Raw genomic sequence first — 24,760 nt, forward strand, 5'->3', positions numbered from 1 at the left:
GTTATCTTCCAAAGAGGATTCTACTGGTTGTATAAATGATAGTGCACAGAAGTATGTGGAGCTTGAGATTTGTAGTTCAGATTCTTTTAAGTCGAACTCTTCTACTCAAAGAATGCCAGTAGGTGGTCCCGAGTCTACTAACGCAGATGTTCCAGAGGAAGAGCAATATTCCATAACCAAGGATAGACCACGGAGAGATATTCGACCACCACAAAGATATACAAATTTGGTTGCATATGCTTTGTCTATTGCATAAGAGATAAGTGAAGTTGGTGAGCCTACTTTCTACTCAGATGCAGTTTCTTGTGATAATTCCGCTAAGTGGTTGATTGCGATGAATGAAGAAATTGAGTCTCTCCATCGGAATAGAACTTGGGATCTTGTGAAGCCGCATTCGGATAAGAAAATTATTGGATGCAAATGGGATACCATTGCTGAGGGAAATGTCCTTGTTCAGAAAATTCATATGAAGGATAATCCAACTGATATGCTTACGAAGTCTTTTCCGGTTTACAAGTTCAAGCAGTGCTTGGACTTGGTTGGTGTTCATTGTTGGTGATTGCCCATTGGGGCTTTTGTGAAGAAGGTGGAGCAAGTTTTGTGGGGACATGCCAAGGTGGAGATTTGTTAGTTTGGAAAGTCCCATAGTCCCACATTGGGAAAATCAGACTTGTTGTCTCGTCTCGGAACTATAAATAAGGGCCTGGGCTTTGAAGTCAGATGCACCACAAGAGGTACCATAAGTGGCACCACAAGAAAAACCTAAGTGCTTGCTTTGGTTTAAGTCCACACTTAGTTAAATAGTTTGGGCTTATAATTGAGGTTTTTTCTTGTTTAGTATTTTCGGATGTTTTATGGCCTAGGAACATCTTCCTAAGACATTTGTAATTGTCCCTTTTATAGTAGTGATTTGCTTCTCTTTCGTCCGTGGATGTAGGTCAAAGTCAATTGATCGAACCACGTAAATCTGGTGTTCTTGTCGTTTCTTTTATTCTTCCACTTTATTGTCTTTGTTGGGTTGTCAAAATTATCCTTTGGTAAATTTCCTGGGCTAGCTCTAACAGTAATAACTTAACAACTAGAATATGATAAGAAATAAGAATCTCACGTAACCTTGAATCTCATGTAATATTGGACACTTACCCCAACAGTTGGAAGACAAAGGCCTACGGAGAGAACAGGAAATATATTTGCAAGTGGTTGGACTGTTGTTGAACATGAACTATACACCAAAATCAAATTCTTCATGTGGCGACAAGCAAGAAATTTAGGGCCTCACTAAACCTTGGCATCCATGATATCCTCTAAGATACCACCTATATATGTTCAGCATAAACTGTATCTTACATTCTCATCCTCTGTCTGTCTTTTCTCCTTTCTATTTTCTTTCTAGTAATGAAAATGCCAAACGTCAAAGGATGCAACCACTAATGATAATGCTTCTCCCTCCTTCCCTAAAAACAGCACTGGAGAAGTAAGTGTATGGTAACATAAGGGTATAGGCTAAACTATCATAATTGCCGCCACCAAACACCCAACCAAACGTTTTCTTGGTTTCCTTTCAATATCAATTAAATGTACCCAGTAATCTAAATTTAGGACTAAGCATCAAGGAGCACTTTTGGGATGAGAAAAAGGAAATTTGCCCTCTCCTGGGAAGAAAAGATGGATTTCAGACAAAAAGTATCAAAGACTAAACAGATATTCTGGATAAATAAATATAGATTTACAGATACATATGATCAAATGTAGCATATAGGTGTTTTTACTGCATGATAAGCTATCGAAAAACTCCAATTGATACCTTGAGAGAAGGGCTACGTAAGGGAGAATCGAAGGAAAGATTTGGAGCGAAACATATCCACCAACAAGAACCACAGCAAGGCCTTTGCACGATCAGGTGAATCCTGTAAAAAAGCTGCTGCTCTGCATTTACAAAATATAGCAGCATATATAGATTTGTGATATCTCAAAATGTTAAATGGATGTGCAAAAGGCAGTCTTCAATAAATGAGAACATTTCGATGCCAATATTTACATCGTCTTGAATATTGAGATATTTGATACATTATCATGTTGTACTTGCATCAATTAGTAGCACCAATTAGTCTAACAGCTTGCAGGATTCGATTCTACATCATTTCGTTGTTATGTTTATTTGGGGCATTCATCATCGACCTTCAAACATCGTGACCGACACATTGTTGATGGACAACAAGTCCTGCTTGCTCGTCGAGGAATCGGGTTCCAGCGGCCCTCTCATAGCAACAAAGCCCGGTTGCCTCGGCTGCGGCAGCAGCGCGCTGTCGCTTCCCAACATGAACAGCACCGACGACATCGTCGGTCGGTCCTCCGGTCGCTCCTGAACGCACAGAAGGCCGACCTTCATGCACCTCAAGACTTCCGCCTTGGGGTACGAGTCGCCGATGGCTTCGTCGACCAAGTCGATGCCTTTACCTTCTCTCCATAGGCTCCACGTCTGAAGGCAATCACTGTTAGTGGCACAGCGAGGGAGGAAGACGACGATGAGTTCTTATACTTACGTATCCCAGAAGATTGAGGCTGCGTGACGAGTCATAGATTCCTCTGTTCTTTTTGCCGCTGATGATCTCAAGTACCAACACGCCGAAACTGAACACATCAGATTTCACGGAGAAGATTCCATCCATGGCGTATTCGGGAGACATGTATCCGCTGCAGTAATGGCAAGAGTAAGAAGCGTCTTTGATTCTGCTGGTCACGATGCACATGCCAATACAAGTTCATGTATTATGTGTTCTTGAAGTCTTACTATGTTCCGACGACTCTCTTGGTGTTTACTTCCGATTCGTCCCCTCCAAATATCCTTGCCATGCCGAAGTCAGATATCTTAGGGTTCATGTGCATGTCGAGAAGAATGTTGCTAGCTTTCAGATCCCTGTGGATGATCCTCAATCTGGAATCCTGATGGAGGTACAGAAGGCCTCGAGCAATCCCAACTATGATGCTGTAACGCGTTGGCCAGTTCAGCAACCAACCCTTGGCTTTATCTGAGAAAAGATTCTCATGACGAGTGATGCATGGAGATGCAAAATGCCATGAGAAGGTGAAAGAATGAACTGATCACCAAAGAGGAAGGAGTCCAAGCTTCCGTTGGGCATGTACTCGTAGATCAACATCCTTTCTTCTCCTTGAATGCAGCAACCAAGAAGGCGAACAAGGTTACGGTGCTGTAGCTTGGCGATCAGCACCACCTCGTTCATGAACTCATCGATGCCCTGCACCGATGTCTTGGACAGTCTCTTCACAGCTATCTCTTGCTCGTCCTCCAGCTTGCCCTGCGAGCTTCTGGTTGAGAGCAGCCAAATTGGTGAAACTGTAAACCGCGAGACTCGGTCGATTCCCTACCTTGTACACGGGACCAAATCCCCCCTCGCCGAGCTTGCTTTCTATGGAGAAGTTGCTTGTGGCGTCGGCGACCGTTCCAAGATCGAACAATGGGAGGTCCAAGTCCTTCGCTTCTGTTCCTTCATCGTTATGTCGTTCTGTCAAGGAGATGGCCGTGCCTGACATACCTGCTGAGTGATAACAAGAGGCGATGAAGGATTCCTCTCAAGTGGTAGTAACAAGGTAAAGAAGAACGAGTGTTGATGGTACTTGTGCTGCTTCTTTTCTTCCTTCTCCAAACACAGCAACCGACCAATGCTAGGATTAAGATGAAGAGAGCAATGATCACAGTGATCACGGTTAAATGGATCCGGTGATGACTTGACTCTGAGTCTGAAACATCAACATGATCATATGAAAACAAGAACAAAATTATATGTTCTCCTCAGATAAAAACCTTCGAGAAGCGTGCAGTATATATTAGCATGATATTTTTAGTACCACCACCTTCAGAGATGTCAAATACTGCTTGGACTATTTTCCCTATGAGCTACTATAATATCACAAATGGCAAACAAAAAGAAAAAGGTCTGTGGACAATGGCGGCTTCATTGTTGATTATTGATTCCAGGGTATATGCGTCTTACAAGCAACAGCTCTATGTTTCATGCTTTATATCTCCATGTTCTTTTTCTTGGTGATATTCTTTTACCAAGATATAATAAAAGTACATGAAATTTGAACAAATATATACTAATCAAGTTTTTAATTTCTAATATATGCGTTTAAATTATACCTTAATGTGCGCCACTATATTTGACTCTCTAAATGAGATTCAAAATCAAAGCAGCGAATCATGGCTACAGCCCTCCCTATTATGAATCATAAAGCAATCGATCATGGCTAACCCTCGCCATCACCCGTCTCTCTGGTCGACGCTAACAGGCTTCAACCCCTAATTGCTGGCGACTGCGGGCTTCCCGCAGCCAGCGATCCAAACTAAGCGAGACAGAGCTGTACATACCTAGATCGGCGGCCGCCGCCCTGACATAGAGATCCTGTCCTTCGTTGCCGTACACCCTCAGATCCGTGAGATTAGTGCTCCACAGTATGCACCCGCTGCCGCTCCCGCTGATGTTGGCTTGAGCGTAGGCCGTGCACGAGCAATTCTTCAAACACTTAGCTCTGCACTGGTCCAGGGTCGCGCCGACCCATTCCACCGTCGAGCTCGACGTGTCCGGTAGCTTCGCGCCGCTCACTAAGGCGAACCCGTCGGTCCCGTTCCGGCAGTCCACCTCCGTCTTCCTCACGCACCCGTCGGAGCCGTCCCTTAATTCCCAGTTGGTTGGATTCTTCGGCTGGAACCCCTGCGGGCAGCTGCACCGCGGCGACATGCTGGGGTCGCAGACGGCGTTGGGACCGCACGGGAAGATGTTGTCGCATTGGTCAATGGGGTTGGACCAGAAAGGGTTCCATAACTTGCTGTCGTCGACCCACACCAGTCGCTCCACTTTGCCGGAGTGGTTCATGAACAGCCTGGAGACGATCGATACGTCGATCATGTGGAAGACGTAGACGACCTGGGTGGCGTCGACGGAGAACTGAAACGAGATATTGTTGTAAGACGTCATCTGTGGGACGCCGGTGAGCCACAGCCCGTTCCATGGCCCGGCGCGCCACATCTGATCCGTCCCTGACCATTCAAAGACCTGGGGATCGCCGCGCAGATCGATGCCGAAGGTGTACTCGCCCGGCGCCGGGTCGCTGGCGTTCGTCCACGACGTGAGCTGGCGGTTGAACCTGGTCGTCAGATTCCACCCGAGCTTCATACCCGGCAGGAGCGAGTCGGTCGGGTAGTCGAAGCTCTGCCACGCAAAGCTGTTCGGATCAGTAGGATTACCATCCCTCTCCCTGACGACAAAGTTCCCATCGTCGAGGAGCTGCGCCACCGGGTTTGCAAGAGCGAGCGACGGAGAGGACCAGACGACGGTCGAGTTCTCGCCGGTGATGCGGAGCGTTCCGTTGGCCGCCACGGATAGGCTTCCATGGCTGCCGGTGACAGGACGCTGGCGATTGGCGACCCACACCACCGTTTGGACTGAGATCTTGTGGTACCATATTCCGATATAGCGGCTGTCAGAACCGTTGGGGCTAAAGAAGCCCAACTCGAAGCTGCCGCCCTTGGAGATCAAGGGTTGCCCGTCGTCAGCGAGGGGGTGGTGAAGAGTCCAGGTGTCCGCTCCATTGGAGGGGCCGAGGAGAGGGATGAGGATGTAGAGAAGGAAGGAGGCCCCGGAGAGACTCCTCATGATCAATTATTCCTAGTGGTCGAATCTCAAAAGCAAGTCCGAACACTGTACATTTATTTGGTTGGCGTGCTTCTGGAAAACACTAGTTTCTTTCTCTAACATCATCGCAACGCCATTTACTTGTTTACTCTCATTTGGCATATTAACTTGATTTCTTCCGAAAGGGCAATGATGATAATTCTATACTTCTTATTTGCCCCTGCATTATAATAATAGTATTTAAGAGTGCTAAGGGAGACATGATACGTAGCTGCGGGCATTGTAACTCATCTAGCCAGCCGACTTGTCATTTCAACTTGTCGACATCGCTTCCTCTTGTTTTTATTTTTTTAATAAATGATGAAGATTAAATTAAAAAAAATTTATGATAATTATTTAAAATTCTTTTAACTAATTAGCTGACACCTTTAGTACCACAAAAAAAAATTATATATATATATATCGGATAAGATTTTAAATTCTTAATCTTATTCTCACTTATGGTACGAAGACTTTTACTTGACCTTAGGAGATGACCACACGTTATTGACTATAAATTTGATTCAATAATCTATTACTCCGTATCTTTCACGTTGAACATGTTCTATTGATTATCAAAAATTTTAATAATAATTTTAATTATTTATCATAAATTTTATGATAATTATTTAAATCTTTTTCACTAAATTAGCTGACATTTTTAGTATCACACAAAAGAGTAAATACACTTCAACGCGATCGAATTCTCCAAGTCTTTACAAACCCAAGTGACAATATTCAATATGCCTAATTATGTGTTGAACAATAAAAATCTATAATGAAATAGAGCTAAAATTATTTTATATGAATCTAAATTATAAAGATTCAATTAAAAAGAATAATCGCGTACAAATCCTAAGTTTACAAAAGTCCAGCACGTGAATTGTATTTTTTGTATTTTATGTAGGCATCGAGAAGTAAATTAGTCAGCGGTGGAATGTCTTCCAAGTACGATCGAATGGCCTAACAGTGATTGATGAGACTTGTGTATTGACTCCTTCAAATAAATATGAGGAAGTGAGGTCTCTAAAAAAGACCCACCACTTGTCATGTGGAAAATTATGATCTATTATGATAGTACACCAAAACAAGAAGAATTGAGGCATATTGACTCACGTTGACTTGACTTTAGTGATCCACATTGACTCTTTCAAATAAATATGAAGCGGTGAGGAGTCCTAAAATGATCCACGACTTGTCATATGGAAAATTTTGATCCATGATAGTCTACAAAAACAAGGAGAAATGAAGCACGCTGACCTCACTTTAGTGACCCACATACTTTTACTATGTAAATCAAATTGATTAGAGTTAACATATATCAAATCACATATCAATTCAGTACAAAAACTTTAAGTTGCTAAGTTGCAAAGTAAACCCAGAATATATACTCTTTGCATATAAATATTTTTAAAATATTTTCTTATTAATGTGTGAATTATCTTCCCTTTACTCTTAAAGAGTTCAAACAGCATCTTTCTTTAACAATATAGCATTCGCTTTTTATCTATCACTTGGTCCAATTGTATTTTGGATGCTACAGGAGAATTCATTATTGACCTTACGTGGTTTGAGCCTAAGGTGATTCTTGAGTGACTTTAAATAGTTAGTTCTTTAGTGACTTGGAGATGGATTTGAAGTGATTTCAATTTAGTTCTTGAGTGGCTCCGGGGTGAGGGTTGAGCTTTCAGAGTGTCACCTATACTAAATGCTAGGTGTCATGAAAGCAAATCACGTGAGTGATGATACGTGCAACATACTATACAATATTTATTATTATTATTATTATTATATTTTATTATTTTATATTAATTATGAATATATACTGTAATGTCTTTAGATATATGCAACGGAAATTAGATTATGATGATATCATGATATTGAGACCAATTCATGTTAGTGTCCCCACACGAGCAGCCATGAGACCAGCTGCCTCCATCATATGGACAAGTATACAATACACCAGTTTTTCCTGTTATATTAATGTCCCTCTCGAGTAACCTATGACCATGATTATTTAGGGTCTATGTTTAAAAGTGATTCAACTTATTATCACGATCTCATCATGATCTGATTCTCATTGTACAGATCAACGAACATCACAATATGCATATATGTCATAACCTCCGATCTCCACAGGATTTCATTTTTAAGCTGGACTTACATGCATTGACTTGAAAGCGTCTTCGTGCCTCGTGTGCTAATCGGACAAACCGGCGGAAAAGGAGAAGAAGGAAAGGAAGAGCAATGTATATATATATATATATATATATATATAATGGAGGACATCAGCCTATCGGTTCACCCATATATGTGATACATAGAGAGAAAGACCGAGAGACGTCACTGCAAGCAGCAGACTACACATCCATGAAAGCGACATGAATTTGTGTCTCTGTCTCATTAATGGAATCGGGGAGGATATGACAGATGTGGCACTCCGTGGACTTGAACTACGGGGCAGAACAGCTGGTGGGAGGAGGTGGTGATTGACTTGTGGTCATTTGATGGAGACCAACGGGATCGGAGATAGATAAGTCATACCATGTGTGAACACAACACTTTCCCGTGTGTCTCCAGCCGAAGCACGAGACTCCTTCCCAGCAATTATCTGATCCAAAGACCACTTTGATCCTTGTTTGAAACAATGGACGGGAAGCTTGCTTATGTCCAACCTTCGTCATCACAAGCTGACTTCGATCGCAGCTCTCAACACGATTCTGGGAACCAACTGCACGCACAAAGGGCCGAGGAACACACACAAGTGCAAGTCATACACACACCTCCTTGTCATCGTTGTGTGTGTTCACATTTGCGTCCACACCTGCTAAGAAGCTTCTTTTGTGTGTGCTAAGAAGAAATTTAATTGGAATTTTTTGAGAGAGAGAGAGAGAGAGAGAGATGAAGAGATTACAACAAATGAATACTCTTACTCTTTTTAAAGAGATTAAAAAAGAGTGCAGATGTAAAGATGATGATGGAGTCAAAAGGGAGCAGGTGTAACCAAATGGCCACCAGCACACAAACCTGTTCTTCATTGGTGAGAGCAACATGGCACAAGGAGGTCAAACGTCTTCCTCTCTAGTGATGATCCATACAACAGGGTTGCAACGACGTACCTCAAATCTTCGAACCTACTATCTAAGGAAGAGAATGAGAGAGGAGAATAGGAGGTGGCTACTAAGAAGCCCCAGCCTATGGGCCTTTAGTTCCCTCATATTTATAGAGGCCCCCTAGTTAACCCTAATGATTGGTACTAGATCTCCATCCAATTACCCAAGCCTCTTAGATTAGTGGGTCTCTACCCAATAATCTCTTATTAGCTCTTATTGGATCTCATCCATAGGATCCAATAATTCAGGGGCTTATTGGATTTCCAATAAGATAGGAGCTCCAGCGGATATCTCATATCCGAACCTCTATTCGTCGCAACACCTACTATATGTGTGTGACCCTCTAAGCCTGACATCGAGCTGGCCATGAGTCATACCTATTAGAATTTCTTCTTGCTCAGTGAATTTTATCTCTATAATAATTCACTCGACTCATCAACTATGGACGTACTAGGCCACTACGCCGTAGTCCCTAAACGATACAGGAGAATCCAATCCTTTGGACCTATCTGTCCTCGATTATCATGTACCTATAGTCCCTCATTCATCTAATATCTTAGAGACCATATAGCGGGCATGGTGTTGTTAGGCCCATACGGTTTCTCCTCGAGTCTCGCTCTAATCGGATTCTCCCGGAGAACTCTTTCTCTCTTAATTTGAATGACCTTTGCCAAGGATTTGTTTGAGCAAGAACACACAAGATATTTCTCTCATGATACCGAAAGCGGATGATCTTATATCGACACTCAATAACTCTCATAAGGTTGGTTGTCACTCTCAATAATTGGTTATACTAGATTTGGAACTTCCAAACCTATAAATCTGGTATCAAAGAGTGGAGTACTCATACTAGACATCCTTGTATTGAATCTTAGATTTTGATGATAAAACTAATTGATAGAGTTTATTATTTGATCTACGTTTTGAGTGACACAGGAAGCTTCGATCAGGTAGAGACAATAAAAGCAGGAAGAATCATGTTGGGCCGGAGAAAAACATATCAGAAGATTAGATGTCGCGTCGAAGGATCGGTCGACATATCGATGGAAGACTTCGAGCCATGAGTTTGGGCATCGGGTCAAGAAGAGTGAATATTGCACCAAGGAAATCAAAGTTGCGGAGGTCAATTAGCCGATTGGGCAATAGGCCACAAGAGAGGACGATGCGCCGAAGAATCAGACGAAGCGTCGATGAACCAATGACATGCCAGACAATATTTGATTAGCTTAGTAATAATTGTCTATATCGAAGTGAGTTTTAAGTGTGTAGGATTAACTACGATAGCAAGACATAAAGAAAAATGAAGTCCCAGAGTTAAGAATGCGGTTTCGTTGAGAGTTCGAGAGTTCGTCGGAAGTCTGGACGTTCATCAAAAATTATGTCAAAATTGATCAAGAAGTCTAAGACCTTCTCAACGAAGCTCATCGTAACTCGTCAAAAATATTGTCCAAGAGTTCGAGAGCTAGCACTCTCAACTTTTTGTTTTGTTGTTCAACTCATTGGAGTTTAAATTTTGTTTATATAATAGCCATCAGGTTTCTTGAATACAATTTAGAAGGACACCTCACATACATGTGAATAGAAGCCATGATAACATGAAACTTCATATATTTATATTTTCTTCCCTCTGAAACAAAATCTTTGGAGTTCTTACGGTACCCAAGTTTATAAACAAGTCATGTCTCAAGATTTGGTATGACTTTTTCAGATAAAGCTAGTACTAGTATATTCTAGGTTTTGTTGGCCCTGTAATCTCCTTATTCTTCTTAATTATCTTCTCTTCGAGCCTCGAAGATCTTTTCTTGCATTCATTTGTATCCTAATTCTTCTTTGTTGTCTTCTCCTCATCAAGTCTTTTCTCACACTCATTTGTGTATCCTAATTTCTGATGATCTTCTTAATCTCTATAAGGAAAACCAAATCAAAACAAAGAAATTACAAACTAAGAGATTGAAAAAACAACATTAGGTTGGAAATCAGAATCCGGCTAGCTGCCTAGATGTAAAACAATGTCATTTTATGCTTAATGCATGTTAGCCAATGCGATTGTAATAACTTAGCAACTAGAATCTGATAAGAAATAAGAATCTCATGTAATCTTGGACACTTACCCCAACAGTTGGAAGACAAAGGCCTACGGAGAGAACAGGAAATATATTTGCAAGTGGTTGGACTGTTGTTGAACATGAACTATACACCAAAATCAAATTCTTCATGTGGTGACTGACAAGCAAGAAATTTAGGGCCTCACTAAACCTTGGCATCCATGATATCCTCTAAGATACCACCTATATATGTTCAGCATAAACTGTATCTTACATTCTCATCCTCTGTCTGTCTTTTCTCCTTTCTATTTTCTTTCTAGTAATGAAAATGCCAAACGTCAAAGGATGCAACCACTAATGATAATGCTTCTCCCTCCTTCCCTAAAAACAGCACTGGAGAAGTAAGTGTATGGTAACATAAGGGTATAGGCTAAACTATCATAATTGCCGCCACCAAACACCCAACCAAACGTTTTCTTGGTTTCCTTTCAATATCAATTAAATGTACCCAGTAATCTAAATTTAGGACTAAGCATCAAGGAGCACTTTTGGGATGAGAAAAAGGAAATTTGCCCTCTCCTGGGAAGAAAAGATGGATTTCAGACAAAAAGTATCAAAGACTAAACAGATATTCTGGATAAATAAATATAGATTTACAGATACATATGATCAAATGTAGCATATAGGTGTTTTTACTGCATGATAAGCTATCGAAAAACTCCAATTGATACCTTGAGAGAAGGGCTACGTAAGGGAGAATCGAAGGAAAGATTTGGAGCGAAACATATCCACCAACAAGAACCACAGCAAGGCCTTTGCACGATCAGGTGAATCCTGTAAAAAAGCTGCTGCTCTGCATTTACAAAATATAGCAGCATATATAGATTTGTGATATCTCAAAATGTTAAATGGATGTGCAAAAGGCAGTCTTCAATAAATGAGAACATTTCGATGCCAATATTTACATCGTCTTGAATATTGAGATATTTGATACATTATCATGTTGTACTTGCATCAATTAGTAGCACCAATTAGTCTAACAGCTTGCAGGATTCGATTCTACATCATTTCGTTGTTATGTTTATTTGGGGCATTCATCATCGACCTTCAAACATCGTGACCGACACATTGTTGATGGACAACAAGTCCTGCTTGCTCGTCGAGGAATCGGGTTCCAGCGGCCCTCTCATAGCAACAAAGCCCGGTTGCCTCGGCTGCGGCAGCAGCGCGCTGTCGCTTCCCAACATGAACAGCACCGACGACATCGTCGGTCGGTCCTCCGGTCGCTCCTGAACGCACAGAAGGCCGACCTTCATGCACCTCAAGACTTCCGCCTTGGGGTACGAGTCGCCGATGGCTTCGTCGACCAAGTCGATGCCTTTACCTTCTCTCCATAGGCTCCACGTCTGAAGGCAATCACTGTTAGTGGCACACCGAGGGAGGAAGACGACGATGAGTTCTTATACTTACGTATCCCAGAAGATTGAGGTTGCGTGACGAGTCATAGATTCCTCTGTTCTTTTTGCCGCTGATGATCTCAAGTACCAATACGCCGAAACTGAACACATCAGATTTCACGGAGAAGATTCCATCCATGGCGTATTCGGGAGACATGTATCCGCTGCAGTAATGGCAAGAGTAAGAAGCGTCTTTGATTCTGCTGGTCACGATGCACATGTATCATGTGTTCTTGAAGTCTTACTATGTTCCGACGACTCTCTTGGTGTTTACTTCCGTTTCGTCCCCTCCAAATATCCTTGCCATGCCGAAGTCAGATATCTTGGGGTTCATGTGCATGTCGAGAAGAATGTTGCTAGCTTTCAGATCCCTGTGGATGATCCTCAATCTGGAATCCTGATGGAGGTACAGAAGACCTCGAGCAATCCCAACTATGATGCTGTAACGCGTTGGCCAGTTCAGCAACCAACCCTTGGCTTTATCTGAGCAAAGATTCTCATGATGAGTGATGAATGGAGATGCAAAATGCCATAAGAAGGTGAAAGGATGAACTGATCACCAAAGAGGAAGGAGTCCAAGCTTCCGTTGGGCATGTACTCGTAGATCAACATCCTTTCTTCTCCTTGAATGCAGCAACCAAGAAGGCGAACAAGGTTACGGTGCTGCAGCTTGGCGATCAGCACCACCTCGTTCATGAACTCATCGATGCCCTGCACCGATGTCTTGGACAACCTCTTCACAGCTATCTCTTGTTCGTCCTCCAGCTTGCCCTGCGAGCTTCTGGTTGAGAGCAGCCAAATTGGTGAAACTGTAAACCGCGAGACTCGGTCGATTCCCTACCTTGTACACGGGACCAAAACCCCCCTCGCCGAGCTTGTTTTCTATGGAAAAGTTGCCTGTGGCGTCCGCGACCGTTCCCAGATCGAACAACGGGAGGTCCAAGACCTTCGCTTCTGTTCCTTCATCGTTACGTCGCTCTGTGAAGGAGGTGGCCATGCCTGACATACCTGCTGAGTGATAACAACTGGTGAAGGATTCCTCTCAAGTGCTGGTAACAAGGTAAAGAAGAACAAGTGTCGATGGTACGTCTGCTGCTTCTTTTCTTCCTTCTCCAAACACAGCAACCGACCAAAGCTAGGATTGAGATGAAGAGAGCAAGGATCACACTGATCACGGTTAAATGGATCCGGTGATGACTTGATTCTGAGTCTGAAATATCAACATGATCATATGAAAACAAGAACAAAATTATCTGTTCTCCTCAGAAAAAAACCTTCGAGAAACTTGCAGTATATATTAGCATGATATTTTAAGTACCACCACCTTCAGAGATGTCAAATACTGCTTGGACTATTTTTCCTATGAGCTAAATATCACAAATGGCAACGAGAAAAAAAGGGTCTGTGGTCAATGGCGGCTTCATTGTTGACTTCTTACATTCACATGCTGCTTTTATCCCTTCTTTGTATATATATTCTTATTTTTTTATTAGTAATTTTTACCAAGAAATAATAAAAAGTACATGGGACTTTTTCATAAAATTTGACCAAATATATAGAAATCAAGTTTTTAATTTTAATATATGCGTTTAAATTATACCTTAATGTGCGCCACTATATTTGACTCTCTAAATGAGATTCAAAATCAAAGCAATCGATCATGGCTACCCTCCTCCAAATCATGGCTACAGCCCTCCCTATTATGAATCATAAAGCAATCGATCATGGCTAACCCTCGCCATCACCCGTCTCTCTGGTCGACGCTAACAGGCTTCAGCCCCGAATTGCTGGCGACTGCGGGCTTCCCGCAGCCAGCGATCTAAACTAAGCGAGACCGAGCTGTACATACCTAGATCGGCGGCCGCCGCCCTGACATAGAGATCCTGTCCTCCACTGCCGAACACCCTCAGATCTGTGAGATTAGTACTCCATAGTAAGCACCCGCTGCCGCTCCCGCTGATGTTGGCTTGAGCGTAGGCCGTGCACGAGCAATTCTTCAAACACTTAGCTCTGCACTGGTCCAGGGTCGTGCCGACCCATTCCACCGTCGAGCTCGACGTGTCCGGTAGCTTCGCTCCGCTCACTAAGACGAACCCGTCGGTCCCGTTCCGGCAGTCTACCTCCGACTTCCTCACGCACCCGTCGGAGCCGTCCCTGAATTCCCAGTTGGTCGGATTCTTCGGCTGGAACCCCTGCGGGCAGCCGCACAGCGGCGGCCTGCTGGTGTCGCAGACGGCGTTGGGGCCGCATGGGAAGATGGTGTCGCATGGGTCCATTGGGGCGTACCAGATAGGGTTCCAGAACTTGCTGTCGTCGACCCACAGCAGTCGCTGCGCGGTGCCGGAGTGGTTCATGACCACCCTGGAGACGATCGATGCGTCGATCGTGTGGAAGACGTAGACGACCTGGGTGGCGTCAACGAAGAACTGAACCGAGAACTTGTTGTAGGACACCATCTGTGGGATGCCGGCGAACCGCACCCCATTCCATGGGCCACCGCGCCACACCGGACGCGTCCCTGACCATTCAAAGACCTGGGGATCGCCGCGCAGATCGATGCCGAAGGTGTACTCTCCCGGCGCCGGGTCGATGGCGCTCGCCCACGACGTGAGCGTACGGTTGAACCCGGTCGTCAGATTCCACCCGAGCTTCATGCCCGGCAGGAGCGTGTCGGTCGGGTAGTCGAAGCTCTGCCACGCAAAGCTGTTCGGATCACTAGAAATACCATCCGCCTCCCTGACGACAAAGTTCCCATCGTCGAGGAGCTGCGCCACCGGGTCTGAAAGAGCGAGCGGCGGCGAGGACCAGACGACGGTCGAGTTCTCGCCAGTGATGATGAGCGTTCCGTTGGCCGCCACCGATAGGCTTCCATGGCTGCCGGTGACAGGACGCTGGCGATTGGCGACCCACACCACCGTTTGGACTGAGATCTTGTGGTACCATATCCCGATATAGCGGCTGTCAGAACCATTGGGGCTAAAGAAGCCCAACGCGAAGCTGCCGCGCTCAGAGATCAAGGGTTGCCCGTCGTCAGCGAGGGGGTGGTCAAGAGTCCAGGTGTCTGCTCCATTGGAGGGGCCGAGGAGAGGGATGAGGATGTAGAGAAGGAAGGAGGCCCCGGAGACCCTCCTCATGATCAGTGGTCGAGCCTCAGAAGCAAGTCGAATGCTGTACATTTATTTGGCGTGCTTGTAGGATGACTTGTTTCTTTCACTTAATTGGCATGAATCGAATGGCCTAGCAGTGATGGATGAGGCTTATGTCGGTATTGACTCTTTCAAATAAATATGAGGTGATAAGTAGGTCTCCTAAAAAGATCCATGGCTTGTCATTGGAAAATTTTAATCCATGATAATCTATAAAAAAATAAAGAGAATTTAGGCACGTTAACTTGATTTTATTGACACATTGACAAAAGAATATATATACGGTGATTACAATTTTGAAAATCTCATCCCAAAATGTTTTGAGTAGCTAGGCCCTCTGTGAACATATACATATGATCTTTTTCATAATGATGTGATTCATTCTTTCTGTAATTGAATTATGTTAAGATGTATCAGGAACTGTCATCTCATGTTGGATGTCATATGACCTACAATAATCATTAAATAATCCTATATACTCACCATCATTATCTAATTTTATGCATTTCAACTCTAGCATGAAACTCTTTAAGATAATAATAACATGATCTTTGGTCTTCATAGTATAAGCCTAAACTTTTCTTAAAAAATCATTTATAAAAGTGACAAAATAAAGTACACCACTAATACTAAGAAATTAATAGATTCACTAGGAGTTTTTACCCTCAAATAACCACATACATCTGTATAAACACAGTCTAAGGCATGCATTTTTTTTAGACAAAGTAGGACTAGCAAATGAATCTCTGTGTTATTTACCAATCAAACAATCAATACAAGGGTTCAAATATGTACCTCTGAGGTTTGGTAATACCTCTCTCTTGAAAAGAGCTTGCAACCTCTTATTACTCATATGTCACAATCGCCTATGCCACAACTCAATGCTGAAATCTTTCTATGTAACATTCAGTTGCTCACCATAAGCTTTGGCCTGCAATATGTATAAGGTGTGATATTTTTTTCCATAAGTTATAATAAGAGAACCCTTACTGAGCTTCCATTGCCCTCTGTGAAATCTACTATCATCATCTAGTCTTCCAACTAAAATTAAATTCAACCTCAAGTCAACCACATGTCTCACATCCTTAAGCATTAATTCACAACCAAAGTTGGTCTTTATGTGGATATCACCCATGCCAATAATGTTTATCGTACCATAGTTGCCCATCTTGACAACACCAAAATTTTCAAACCTGTAGGTAGTAAAAAAACTCCCTCCATTGTGTAGCATGATAAAAAGCACTTGTGTTAATTACCCACTTAAGATCCTGACACAAAAGAAAAAATATTATGAGAAGAAGACAAAATCAAACAATCACCACCCTACACTATGGCCGTAGTATTATCCTATTTATATTTTAGGTTCACAAGTTTTCTGATCAAAAAAGTTTTGTTGTCAGCTATTTTTTTTTCATAGAGACCTTCCAACTTTTTCCAAAGAGAATATGCAGGATTTTCAGTAGAAACATGATGAAAGACACTATCATTGAGCCACTATCGAATAAACCTAACTGTTTTTCAGTCTAACATCTTCCACTCATCATTTGTCATAGTTGTGGGCTTTACACTATCTCCCTACGAAGGTCCATACAAATCTTTGTAATACAAGAGATATTCTATTCTTGATTTTCATATCATCCAATTGTTTCCATTCAAGCTAATCATACAAGAAACACTACTGGCCTCCATGTTCAAACACAAAAATTAAATCACCAAAACCCTACTCTGATACTAGTTGATGAGATATAAAAAGAAATAAACTTTTGTATATCAACAAATACTCGCAAGCCATAATACGCAGCGAAATTAAATGGAATCACAATAAAATAGAACATCATATTTATGTGGAAAATCTCTTTAACGTGAAGGGTAAAAACCACGGGGCAAACTATAGATAATCCACTATAAAAATAATAAATATACAAATCTCAATCTTTTGCCCAAAACTCAAGTAATAATCTCAAGAAAATAACTGTGAAACAAGGATCATGCATAATATCTAAATTTTTTCCAAGTAATCACAGCAAGAATTTATCGTAGATCTAATAGATGAAAATTGGATGATTAAAAATAATCTCTTGTTCTTATCTTTTTCTCTTTTCTTCTCTTGTTTTTCTTTTTTTTTCTTCTCCTTTTTTTAAACAAGTTGCTGCTATAATTTTTCTCTTAAAAAAATTCTTAATCATCGCACCCTCCTAAAAGTTAGATAAAAGGAGATGAAATGTGGGCTATTAAAGCCCACTATAAGCTAAACCCGTGGGCTGTCAGCCCAACAAACATATTCGTAGGCCTTTAAACAATAATCCTGTATAAAAGCTGCTAACCTGCATTTAGAAAATATAGCATATATAGATTTATGATATCTTAAAATGTTAAATGGATGTGCGAAAGGCAGTCTTCGATAACCGAGAACATTTCAATACAAATACTAACTAAGAGCAACAAATGAAGCACTATCAACAACTGCTTTGGGAAGTGAAATAACGAAAATGAAAGGCAGTCTTCAATAACTGAGAATTCACAGAGTGGGTCTTTTGAATTCCATCACTAAAGTAGCATCTACAGTGAGATGCACCATGTAAAATACAAGTAACACACAGTGGAGAATGACAGAACAACTTGTGGGAACCTGAACATTTTCTGGTTCACTTGCACAAGGTATAGGTATTTCAGTGCATGACCACATCCTCTCATTTCTTAGTTATAAGTTCCAAATGCAATAATAGTTGAGTTTACAAAAAATATGATGCACAAAGACAAACAAGGCCTTAATGGTGTTTATATTTTATTTTCATGGAATTCCCAAATGAGTTACATTCTAATCTATTCAATTTGCGGAAGGCAAAGGAACTAAGTCCCTTAAACACAGCACGACCAGCACTCACCATATCTCCACATGTGACAGGTGACAGAAGTGTGGACTCTACTATACAATTGATCTCATTTGATTTCTATTGTACAAATCCGTGAATATATATATATATATATATATATATATATATATATATATATATATATATATATATATATATATATATATATATATATATATATAGTAAAAAATATAATAATAAATAAAAATACTATGTGTCATATCACACATATCATCATTCGTGTGATTGACTTATATGATATCTATGACTAGCACATCACAATATATATAGCATACAAGATAAAGTGATAAAATAACAAATAATATAACAAGCAAAAAGAACATGTATTATATTGCACGTGTCATCACTCACGTAATTGACTTGCAGGGCACCTATGACAAGTAATTCCTTCACACATGTCGAAGTTGATAGGGAGATTTTCAAACTCAACCCCTCTGAAACTTTATTTAGTATTAGGTAATAAGAGCTCAGGGAAGTTTGAGTGTTGCAAGTCTCCCTCTCTAATGTTGGTCAAAATATTGGTTTTTAAACCTGTGGACAAAGGTCAGATGGTACAAAGTCTGTTAATGGCCATCGGGTCATCGGGTGGTTGGCTCATACCTTTCATGTGAAAATTGACCAACCTACATGGATGGGCGCTGAGCGACACTGTTCTGAGCTTTCCAAAGTGGCTTTGTACAATGCAACATCGTCTTGCATGACCTCGAACAATGTGAGTACTAATCGTCTTGTCCAAATTTGAGGTATCGCAACAGCATAGCGCACCATGTTAGCCCAAAAGCCCCATGTTGGCGTTGATGTGGCTATTGACCGTTGCTACGGGGGTGATATCAAAATATGTCATATCAACGTGTAACCTCGTAAAATCAATATAACTTCACTTGTAATATGAATGTAATAATAGTATATTATATATATTTTTCAAGGATTTACATAATAAATGATTATAACATGATAATAACGAGTTGACAGTTAATTATTTTTTATTTAAATTTCAAGCTACTTGTATTCATATTTGATATATTTTTAGCATAATACTATCACAATATAAAGACGTTCAACCAGCGTGTAACAGTACATTTAATTGCCGATCTTGACCCGACCTTATATATATAATCGAATGATCATAAGATGACATAATTAATCATTTTATTATTTGTTTTATTTTACTTCGTCTAGAATATCGAGATATTTGTTCCATTATCATATTGTACTTGCATCAATTAGTAGCACCAATTAGTCTAACAGCTCTTGCAGGATTCGATTCTACATCATTTCGGTGTTATGTTTATTTGGGGCATTCATCATCGACCTTCAAACATCGTGACCGACACATTGTTGATGGACAACGAGTCCTGCTTGCTCGTCGAGGAATCGGGGTCCAGCGGCCCTCTCATGGCAACAAAGCCCGGTTGCCTCGGCTGCGGCAGCAGCGCGCTGTCGCTTCCCAACATGAACAGCACCGACGACATCGTCGGTCGGTCCTCCGGTCGCTCCTGAACGCACAGAAGTCCGACCTTCATGCACCTCAAGACTTCCGCCTTTGGGTACGAGTCGCCGATGGCTTCGTCGACCAAGTCGAGGCCTTTACCTTCTCTCCATAGGCTCCACGTCTGAAGGCAGTCAGTGTTAGTGGCACAGCGAGGGAGGATGACGGCGGTGAGTTCTTATACTTACGTATCCCAGAAGATTGAGGCTGCGTGACGAGTCATAGATTCCTCTGTTCTTTTTGCCGCTGATGATCTCAAGTACCAACACGCCGAAACTGAACACATCAGATTTCACGGAGAAGATTCCATCCATGGCGTATTCGGGAGACATGTATCCGCTGCAGTAATGGTAAGAGTAAGAAGCGTCTTTGATTCTGCTGGTCACGATGCACATGTATTATGTGTTCTTGAAGTCTTACTATGTTCCGACGACTCTCTTGGTGTTTACTTCCGATTCGTCCCCTCCAAATATCCTTGCCATGCCGAAGTCAGATATCTTAGGGTTCATGTGCATGTCGAGAAGAATGTTGCTAGCTTTCAGATCCCTGTGTATGATCCTCAATCTGGAATCCTGATGGAGGTACAGAAGGCCTCGGGCAATCCCAACTATGATGCTGTAACGCGTTGGCCAGTTCAGCAACAAACCCTTGGCTTTATCTGAGCAACGATTCTCATGATGAGTGATGAATGGAGATGCAAAATGCCACGAGAAGGTGAAAGGATGAACTGATCACCAAAGACGAAGGAGTCCAAGCTTCCGTTGGGCATGTACTCGTAGATCAACATCCTTTCTTCTCCTTGAATGCAGCAACCAAGAAGGCGAACAAGGTTACGGTGCTGCAGCTTGGCGATCAGCACCACCTCGTTCTTGAACTCATCGAACCCCTGCACCGATGTCTTGGACAGCCTCTTCACAGCTATATCTTGCTCGTCCTCCAGCTTACCCTGCGAGCTTCTGGTTGAGAGCAGACATATTGGTGAAACTGTAAATCGCGAGACTCGGTCGATTCCCTACCTTGTACACGGGACCAAATCCCCCCTCGCCGAGCTTGTTTTCCATGGAGAAGTTGCCTGTGGCGTCTGCGACCGTTCCCAGATCGAACAACGGGAGGTCCAAGTCCTTCGCTTCTCTTCCTTCATCGTTATGTCGCTCTGCGAAGGAGGTGGCCATGCCTGACACACCTGCTGAGTGATAACAACTGGTGATGAAGGATTCCTCTCAAGTGGCAGTAACAAGGTAAAGAAGAACAAGTGTTGATGGTACTTCTGCTGCTTCTTTTCTTCCTTCTCCAAACACGGCAACCGACCAAAGCCAGGATTAAGATGAAGAGAGCAAGGATCACAGTGATCACGATCAAATAGATCCGGTGATGACTTGATTCTGAGTCTGAAACATCAACATGATCATATGAAAACAAGAACAAAATTATATGTTCTCCTCAGATAAAAACCTTCGAGAAGCGTGCAGTATATATTAGCATGATATTTTTAGTACCGCCACCTTCAGAGATGTCAAATTCTCCTTGGACTATTTTTCCTATGAGCTACTATAATATCACAAATGGCAACGAAAATTCCGGAAAATAAGAGCTCATCACAAAAAACAAAAAAAGGTCTGTGGTCAGTGGCGGCTTCATTGTTGATTATTGATTCCAAGGTATATGGGTCTTACAAGCAACACCTATAATATTACATTCACATGCCTTTTATCCCTTCTTTGTATATATATTATTTTTTTATTAGTAATTTTTTAAATTTTTATTCACTTTGACTTCTGACTTTCTTACTTTTCTTTCTTATTTAAGTTCTGTTTTTCTCTTCTATGTTTCATGCTTTATATATCCATGTTCTTTTTCTTGGTGATATTATTTTACCAAGATATAATAAAAGTACATGAAATTTGAACAAATATATACTAATATATGCATTTAAATTATACCTTAATGTGCGCCACTATATTTGACTCTCTAAATGAGATTCAAAATCAAAGCAATCGATCATGGCTACCCTCCTCCAAATCATAAAGCAATCGATCATGGCTACCCTTCTCCAAATCATAAAGCAATCGATCATGGCTAACCCTCGCCATCACCCGTCTCTCTGGTCGACGCTGACAGGCGTCAGCTCCTAATCGCCAACGGCTGCGGGCTTCCCGCAGCCAGCGATCTAAACTAAGCGAGACCGAGCTGTACATACCTACATCGGCGGCCGCCGCCCTGACATAGAGATCCTGTCCTCCACTGCCGAACACCCTCAGATCTGTGAGATTAGTACTCCATAGTATGCACCCGCTGCCGCTCCCGCTGATGTTGGCTTGAGCGTAGGCCGTGCACGAGCAATTCTTCAAACACTTAGCTCTGCACTGGTCCAGGGTCGTGCCGACCCATTCCACCGTCGAGCTCGACGTGTCCGGTAGCTTCGCGCCGCTCACTAAGACGAACCCGTCGGTCCCGTTCCGGCAGTCCACCGCCGTCTTCCTCACGCACCCGTCGGAGCCGTCCCTGAATCCCCAGTTGGTCGGATTCTTCGGCTGGAACCCCTGCGGGCAGCCGCACAGCGGCGACCTGCTGGTGTCGCAGATCGCGTTGGGGCCGCACGGGAAGATGTTGTCGCATGGGTCCATTGGGGCGTACCAGAAGGCGTTCCAGAACTTGCTGTCGTTGACCCACACCAGCCTCTGCAGGGTGCCGGACTGGTTCACGACCAGCCTGGAGACGTTCCATATGTCGATCGTGTGGAAGACGTAGACGACCTGGGTGGCGTCGACGACGAACTGCAACGGGAGCATGTTGTAGGACGTCATCTGTGGGACGCCGGTGAACCGCAGCCCGTTCCATGGGCCAGCGCGCCACACCTGACGCGTCCCTGACCATTCAAAGATCTGGGGATCGCCGCGCAGATCGATGCCGAAGGTGTACTCGCCTGGCGCCGGGTCGTTGGCGCTCGCCCACGACGTGAGTGTGCGGTTGAAACCGGTCGTCAGATTCCACCCGAGCTTCATTCCCGGCAGGAGCGTGTCGGTCGGGTAGTCGAAGCTCTGCCACGCAAAGCTGTTGGGATCACTAGGATTACCATCCGCCTCCCTGACGACAAAGTTCCCATCGTCGAGGAGATGCGCCACCGGGTCCGAAAGAGTGAGCGACGGCGAGGACCAGACGACGGTCGAGTTCTCGCCGGTGATGACGAGCGTTCCGTTGGTCGCCACGGATAGGCTTCCATGGCTGCCGGCGACAGGCCGCTGGCGATTGGCGACCCACACCACCGTTTGGACTGAGATCTTCTTGTACCATATCCCGATATAGCGGCTGTCAGAACCGTTGGGGCTAAAGAAGCCCAACGCGAAGCTGCCGCCCTCCGAGATCAAGGGTTCCCCGCCGTCGGCGAGGGGGTGGTCAAAAGTCAAGGTGTCAGCTCCATTGGAAGGGCCGAGGAGAGCGATGAGGAGGAAGGGAAGGAAGGCGGCCCCGGAGAGCCTCCTCATGATCAATTATTCCTAGTGGTCGAGTCACAGAAGTAAGTCGCATGCTGTACATTTATTTGTCGTCCTTGTAGAATGACCTGTTTCTCTCACCAACATCATCACTTTGTTTCATTTAATTGGCATGAATCCAATTATACTGGATGGCCTAAAAGTCACAGATGAGGATCGTGTGAAAGAAACGTCTTGACTTCGCTGCCCAAACGTTGACGATAGTATAAAGAATGTGACCCGTTCTATCACCACAAAATTAATTATGTAAAAACTGGATTACAGATCTGCGTGGGAAGATTTGGATTAAACTAATCATAGAATAAGGATTTATAAAGGCACAAACAAACAAACTTAGAGAAGAGGTGGATAAATTATGATTCATGATGTTCTTCTTTATTCTTATAGTCTATGTATGAAAATAATTAGATAATTTTTTTTTTGTTAAATTTTGGATTTGATGATGAAACCAATTGATAGTGTTTATCTGATCTGTGCTTTGAGTAACGTAGAAAAATTTCATCAAGGAGAGATAATTAAAAGAATCATGTTGGACCGGAGTGGAACATGTAAGAAGATTAGACATCGAGCCGAAGAATCGGTCAACGTATCGTTAGAAGACTTCGAGTTATGGGTTCGGGTATCGGGTCAAAATTACGCTAAGGAAATCGGAGTTACGGAGTTCAACTGACTTATTGGGCAATAGATCATAAGAGAAGATGATACATCGAATATTCGAATAAAACGTTGATGAATCAATGATATTGCAGACAATATTTGATTAGCTTTCTCTTGTTTATTCTGATAGTCTTTGTATGAAAATAATTAGATAACTCACTTTTTCTAACGGAAGATTAGTCCGCTTTAATTAAAGAAATTTGGTCAAATCAAGAGATGGGTGTTTGAACAGATGTTTGACCAAGTGGATGCATAAAGCATTTATCATTATTATATGAATTCAAATGGATGTATAAAACGTTAATAATCGTTACGTGAACGGAACAAATCAAGCGAAGGTGTAATTGGAGGACTTCCACCTCTGTAGAGAGATCCATATGCATGTTTTATCCATTGGAAAATGCAGAAAAATGTGGACTTTTGGTGTAGTCATTGAAATGAATGTTAGAAGGTCAAACAAAGGATGGAAAAGAAACCTCCACTTTGACCTTCCATGCATCTGATGACGATTAATTAGAGTACAGAATTAGATGTGGAAATGGACAAAACAAAATATTCCTATCACAACTTTGAAATGCTGAAAATAATTTCATTGAGTTGTGCACCTAACAAGCGATATCATCATGCCTGAGAAAAAAATATGTATAACATAGATAACAGCTCCGTAACTATGTTTTATTCATGGAATATCATGAAGTATTTACTATATGAGGAATTTTTAGGTTTTTAAATTTCTCATGTTTTTCATGAAATAAAATTTTTTTTTGCGGGTTTG

General features: G+C 42.4%; 3 protein-coding genes across 5 annotated transcripts; all 3 read right to left on the reverse strand.

Annotated features, from left to right (window-relative positions):
- Window positions 1-2,002: 2,002 nt before the first annotated feature.
- Window positions 2,003-5,710, reverse strand: LOC135587018 (receptor-like serine/threonine-protein kinase SD1-8). The gene is made up of 7 exons (XM_065157917.1): window positions 4,391-5,710; window positions 3,637-3,759; window positions 3,388-3,554; window positions 3,107-3,317; window positions 2,792-3,029; window positions 2,544-2,694; window positions 2,003-2,479 (listed from the first exon to the last, which is right to left on the reverse strand). Exons 1-7 carry the CDS (start codon window positions 5,673-5,675, stop codon window positions 2,171-2,173), a joined length of 2,484 nt encoding a protein of 827 aa, XP_065013989.1. The 5' UTR covers window positions 5,676-5,710; the 3' UTR covers window positions 2,003-2,170.
- A 6,070-nt stretch (window positions 5,711-11,780) lies between these two features.
- On the reverse strand, window positions 11,781-15,473 carry LOC103991143 (receptor-like serine/threonine-protein kinase SD1-8). 2 transcript variants are annotated; one of them, XM_065157916.1, is made up of 7 exons: window positions 14,158-15,473; window positions 13,396-13,518; window positions 13,150-13,316; window positions 12,869-13,079; window positions 12,554-12,791; window positions 12,322-12,472; window positions 11,781-12,257 (listed from the first exon to the last, which is right to left on the reverse strand). In XM_065157916.1, exons 1-7 carry the CDS (start codon window positions 15,440-15,442, stop codon window positions 11,949-11,951), a joined length of 2,484 nt encoding a protein of 827 aa, XP_065013988.1. In that variant the 5' UTR covers window positions 15,443-15,473; the 3' UTR covers window positions 11,781-11,948. The 2 variants fall into 2 exon arrangements, with proteins under 2 accessions (XP_065013988.1, XP_065013987.1); XM_065157915.1 differs by having other exon boundaries at window positions 13,150-13,319.
- A 4,007-nt stretch (window positions 15,474-19,480) lies between these two features.
- LOC103972722 (receptor-like serine/threonine-protein kinase SD1-8) lies at window positions 19,481-23,388 on the reverse strand. Of its 2 annotated transcripts, none has more exons than XM_065161269.1 (7): window positions 22,035-23,388; window positions 21,103-21,225; window positions 20,854-21,023; window positions 20,573-20,783; window positions 20,258-20,495; window positions 20,026-20,176; window positions 19,481-19,961 (listed from the first exon to the last, which is right to left on the reverse strand). In XM_065161269.1, the coding sequence occupies exons 1-7, from the start codon at window positions 23,317-23,319 to the stop codon at window positions 19,653-19,655; spliced, it is 2,487 nt and encodes an 828-aa protein (XP_065017341.1). In that variant the 5' UTR covers window positions 23,320-23,388; the 3' UTR covers window positions 19,481-19,652. The 2 variants fall into 2 exon arrangements, with proteins under 2 accessions (XP_065017341.1, XP_065017342.1); XM_065161270.1 differs by having other exon boundaries at window positions 20,854-21,020; window positions 22,035-23,386.
- Between the last annotated feature and the right edge of the window lie 1,372 nt (window positions 23,389-24,760).

Source organism: Musa acuminata, chromosome BXJ3-7, assembly GCF_036884655.1.
Source record: "Musa acuminata AAA Group cultivar baxijiao chromosome BXJ3-7, Cavendish_Baxijiao_AAA, whole genome shotgun sequence".
Taxonomy (NCBI): Eukaryota; Viridiplantae; Streptophyta; class Magnoliopsida; order Zingiberales; family Musaceae; genus Musa; species Musa acuminata.

Bases quoted from the DNA above. Each gene is read 5' to 3' on its own strand.
- LOC103991143 (XM_065157915.1), bottom strand. From the start codon at position 15,442: ATGAGGAGGGTCTCCGGGGCCTCCTTCCTTCTCTACATCCTCATCCCT. The intron at 13,080-13,149 runs GTAGGGAATCGA...AGAAGCTCGCAG, and splicing joins GTTTTGGTCCCGTGTACAAG to GGCAAGCTGGAGGACGAACA. The intron at 12,258-12,321 runs GTAAGTATAAGA...GATTGCCTTCAG, and splicing joins ACCTCAATCTTCTGGGATAC to ACGTGGAGCCTATGGAGAGA.
- LOC135587018 (XM_065157917.1), bottom strand. From the start codon at position 5,675: ATGAGGAGTCTCTCCGGGGCCTCCTTCCTTCTCTACATCCTCATCCCT. The intron at 3,030-3,106 runs GTGATCAGTTCA...ATCTTTTCTCAG, and splicing joins CTTGGACTCCTTCCTCTTTG to ATAAAGCCAAGGGTTGGTTG. The intron at 2,480-2,543 runs GTAAGTATAAGA...GATTGCCTTCAG, and splicing joins GCCTCAATCTTCTGGGATAC to ACGTGGAGCCTATGGAGAGA.
- LOC103972722 (XM_065161269.1), bottom strand. From the start codon at position 23,319: ATGAGGAGGCTCTCCGGGGCCGCCTTCCTTCCCTTCCTCCTCATCGCT. The intron at 20,496-20,572 runs GTGATCAGTTCA...ATCGTTGCTCAG, and splicing joins CTTGGACTCCTTCGTCTTTG to ATAAAGCCAAGGGTTTGTTG. The intron at 20,177-20,257 runs GTAAGACTTCAA...CCATTACTGCAG, and splicing joins AAGAGAGTCGTCGGAACATA to CGGATACATGTCTCCCGAAT.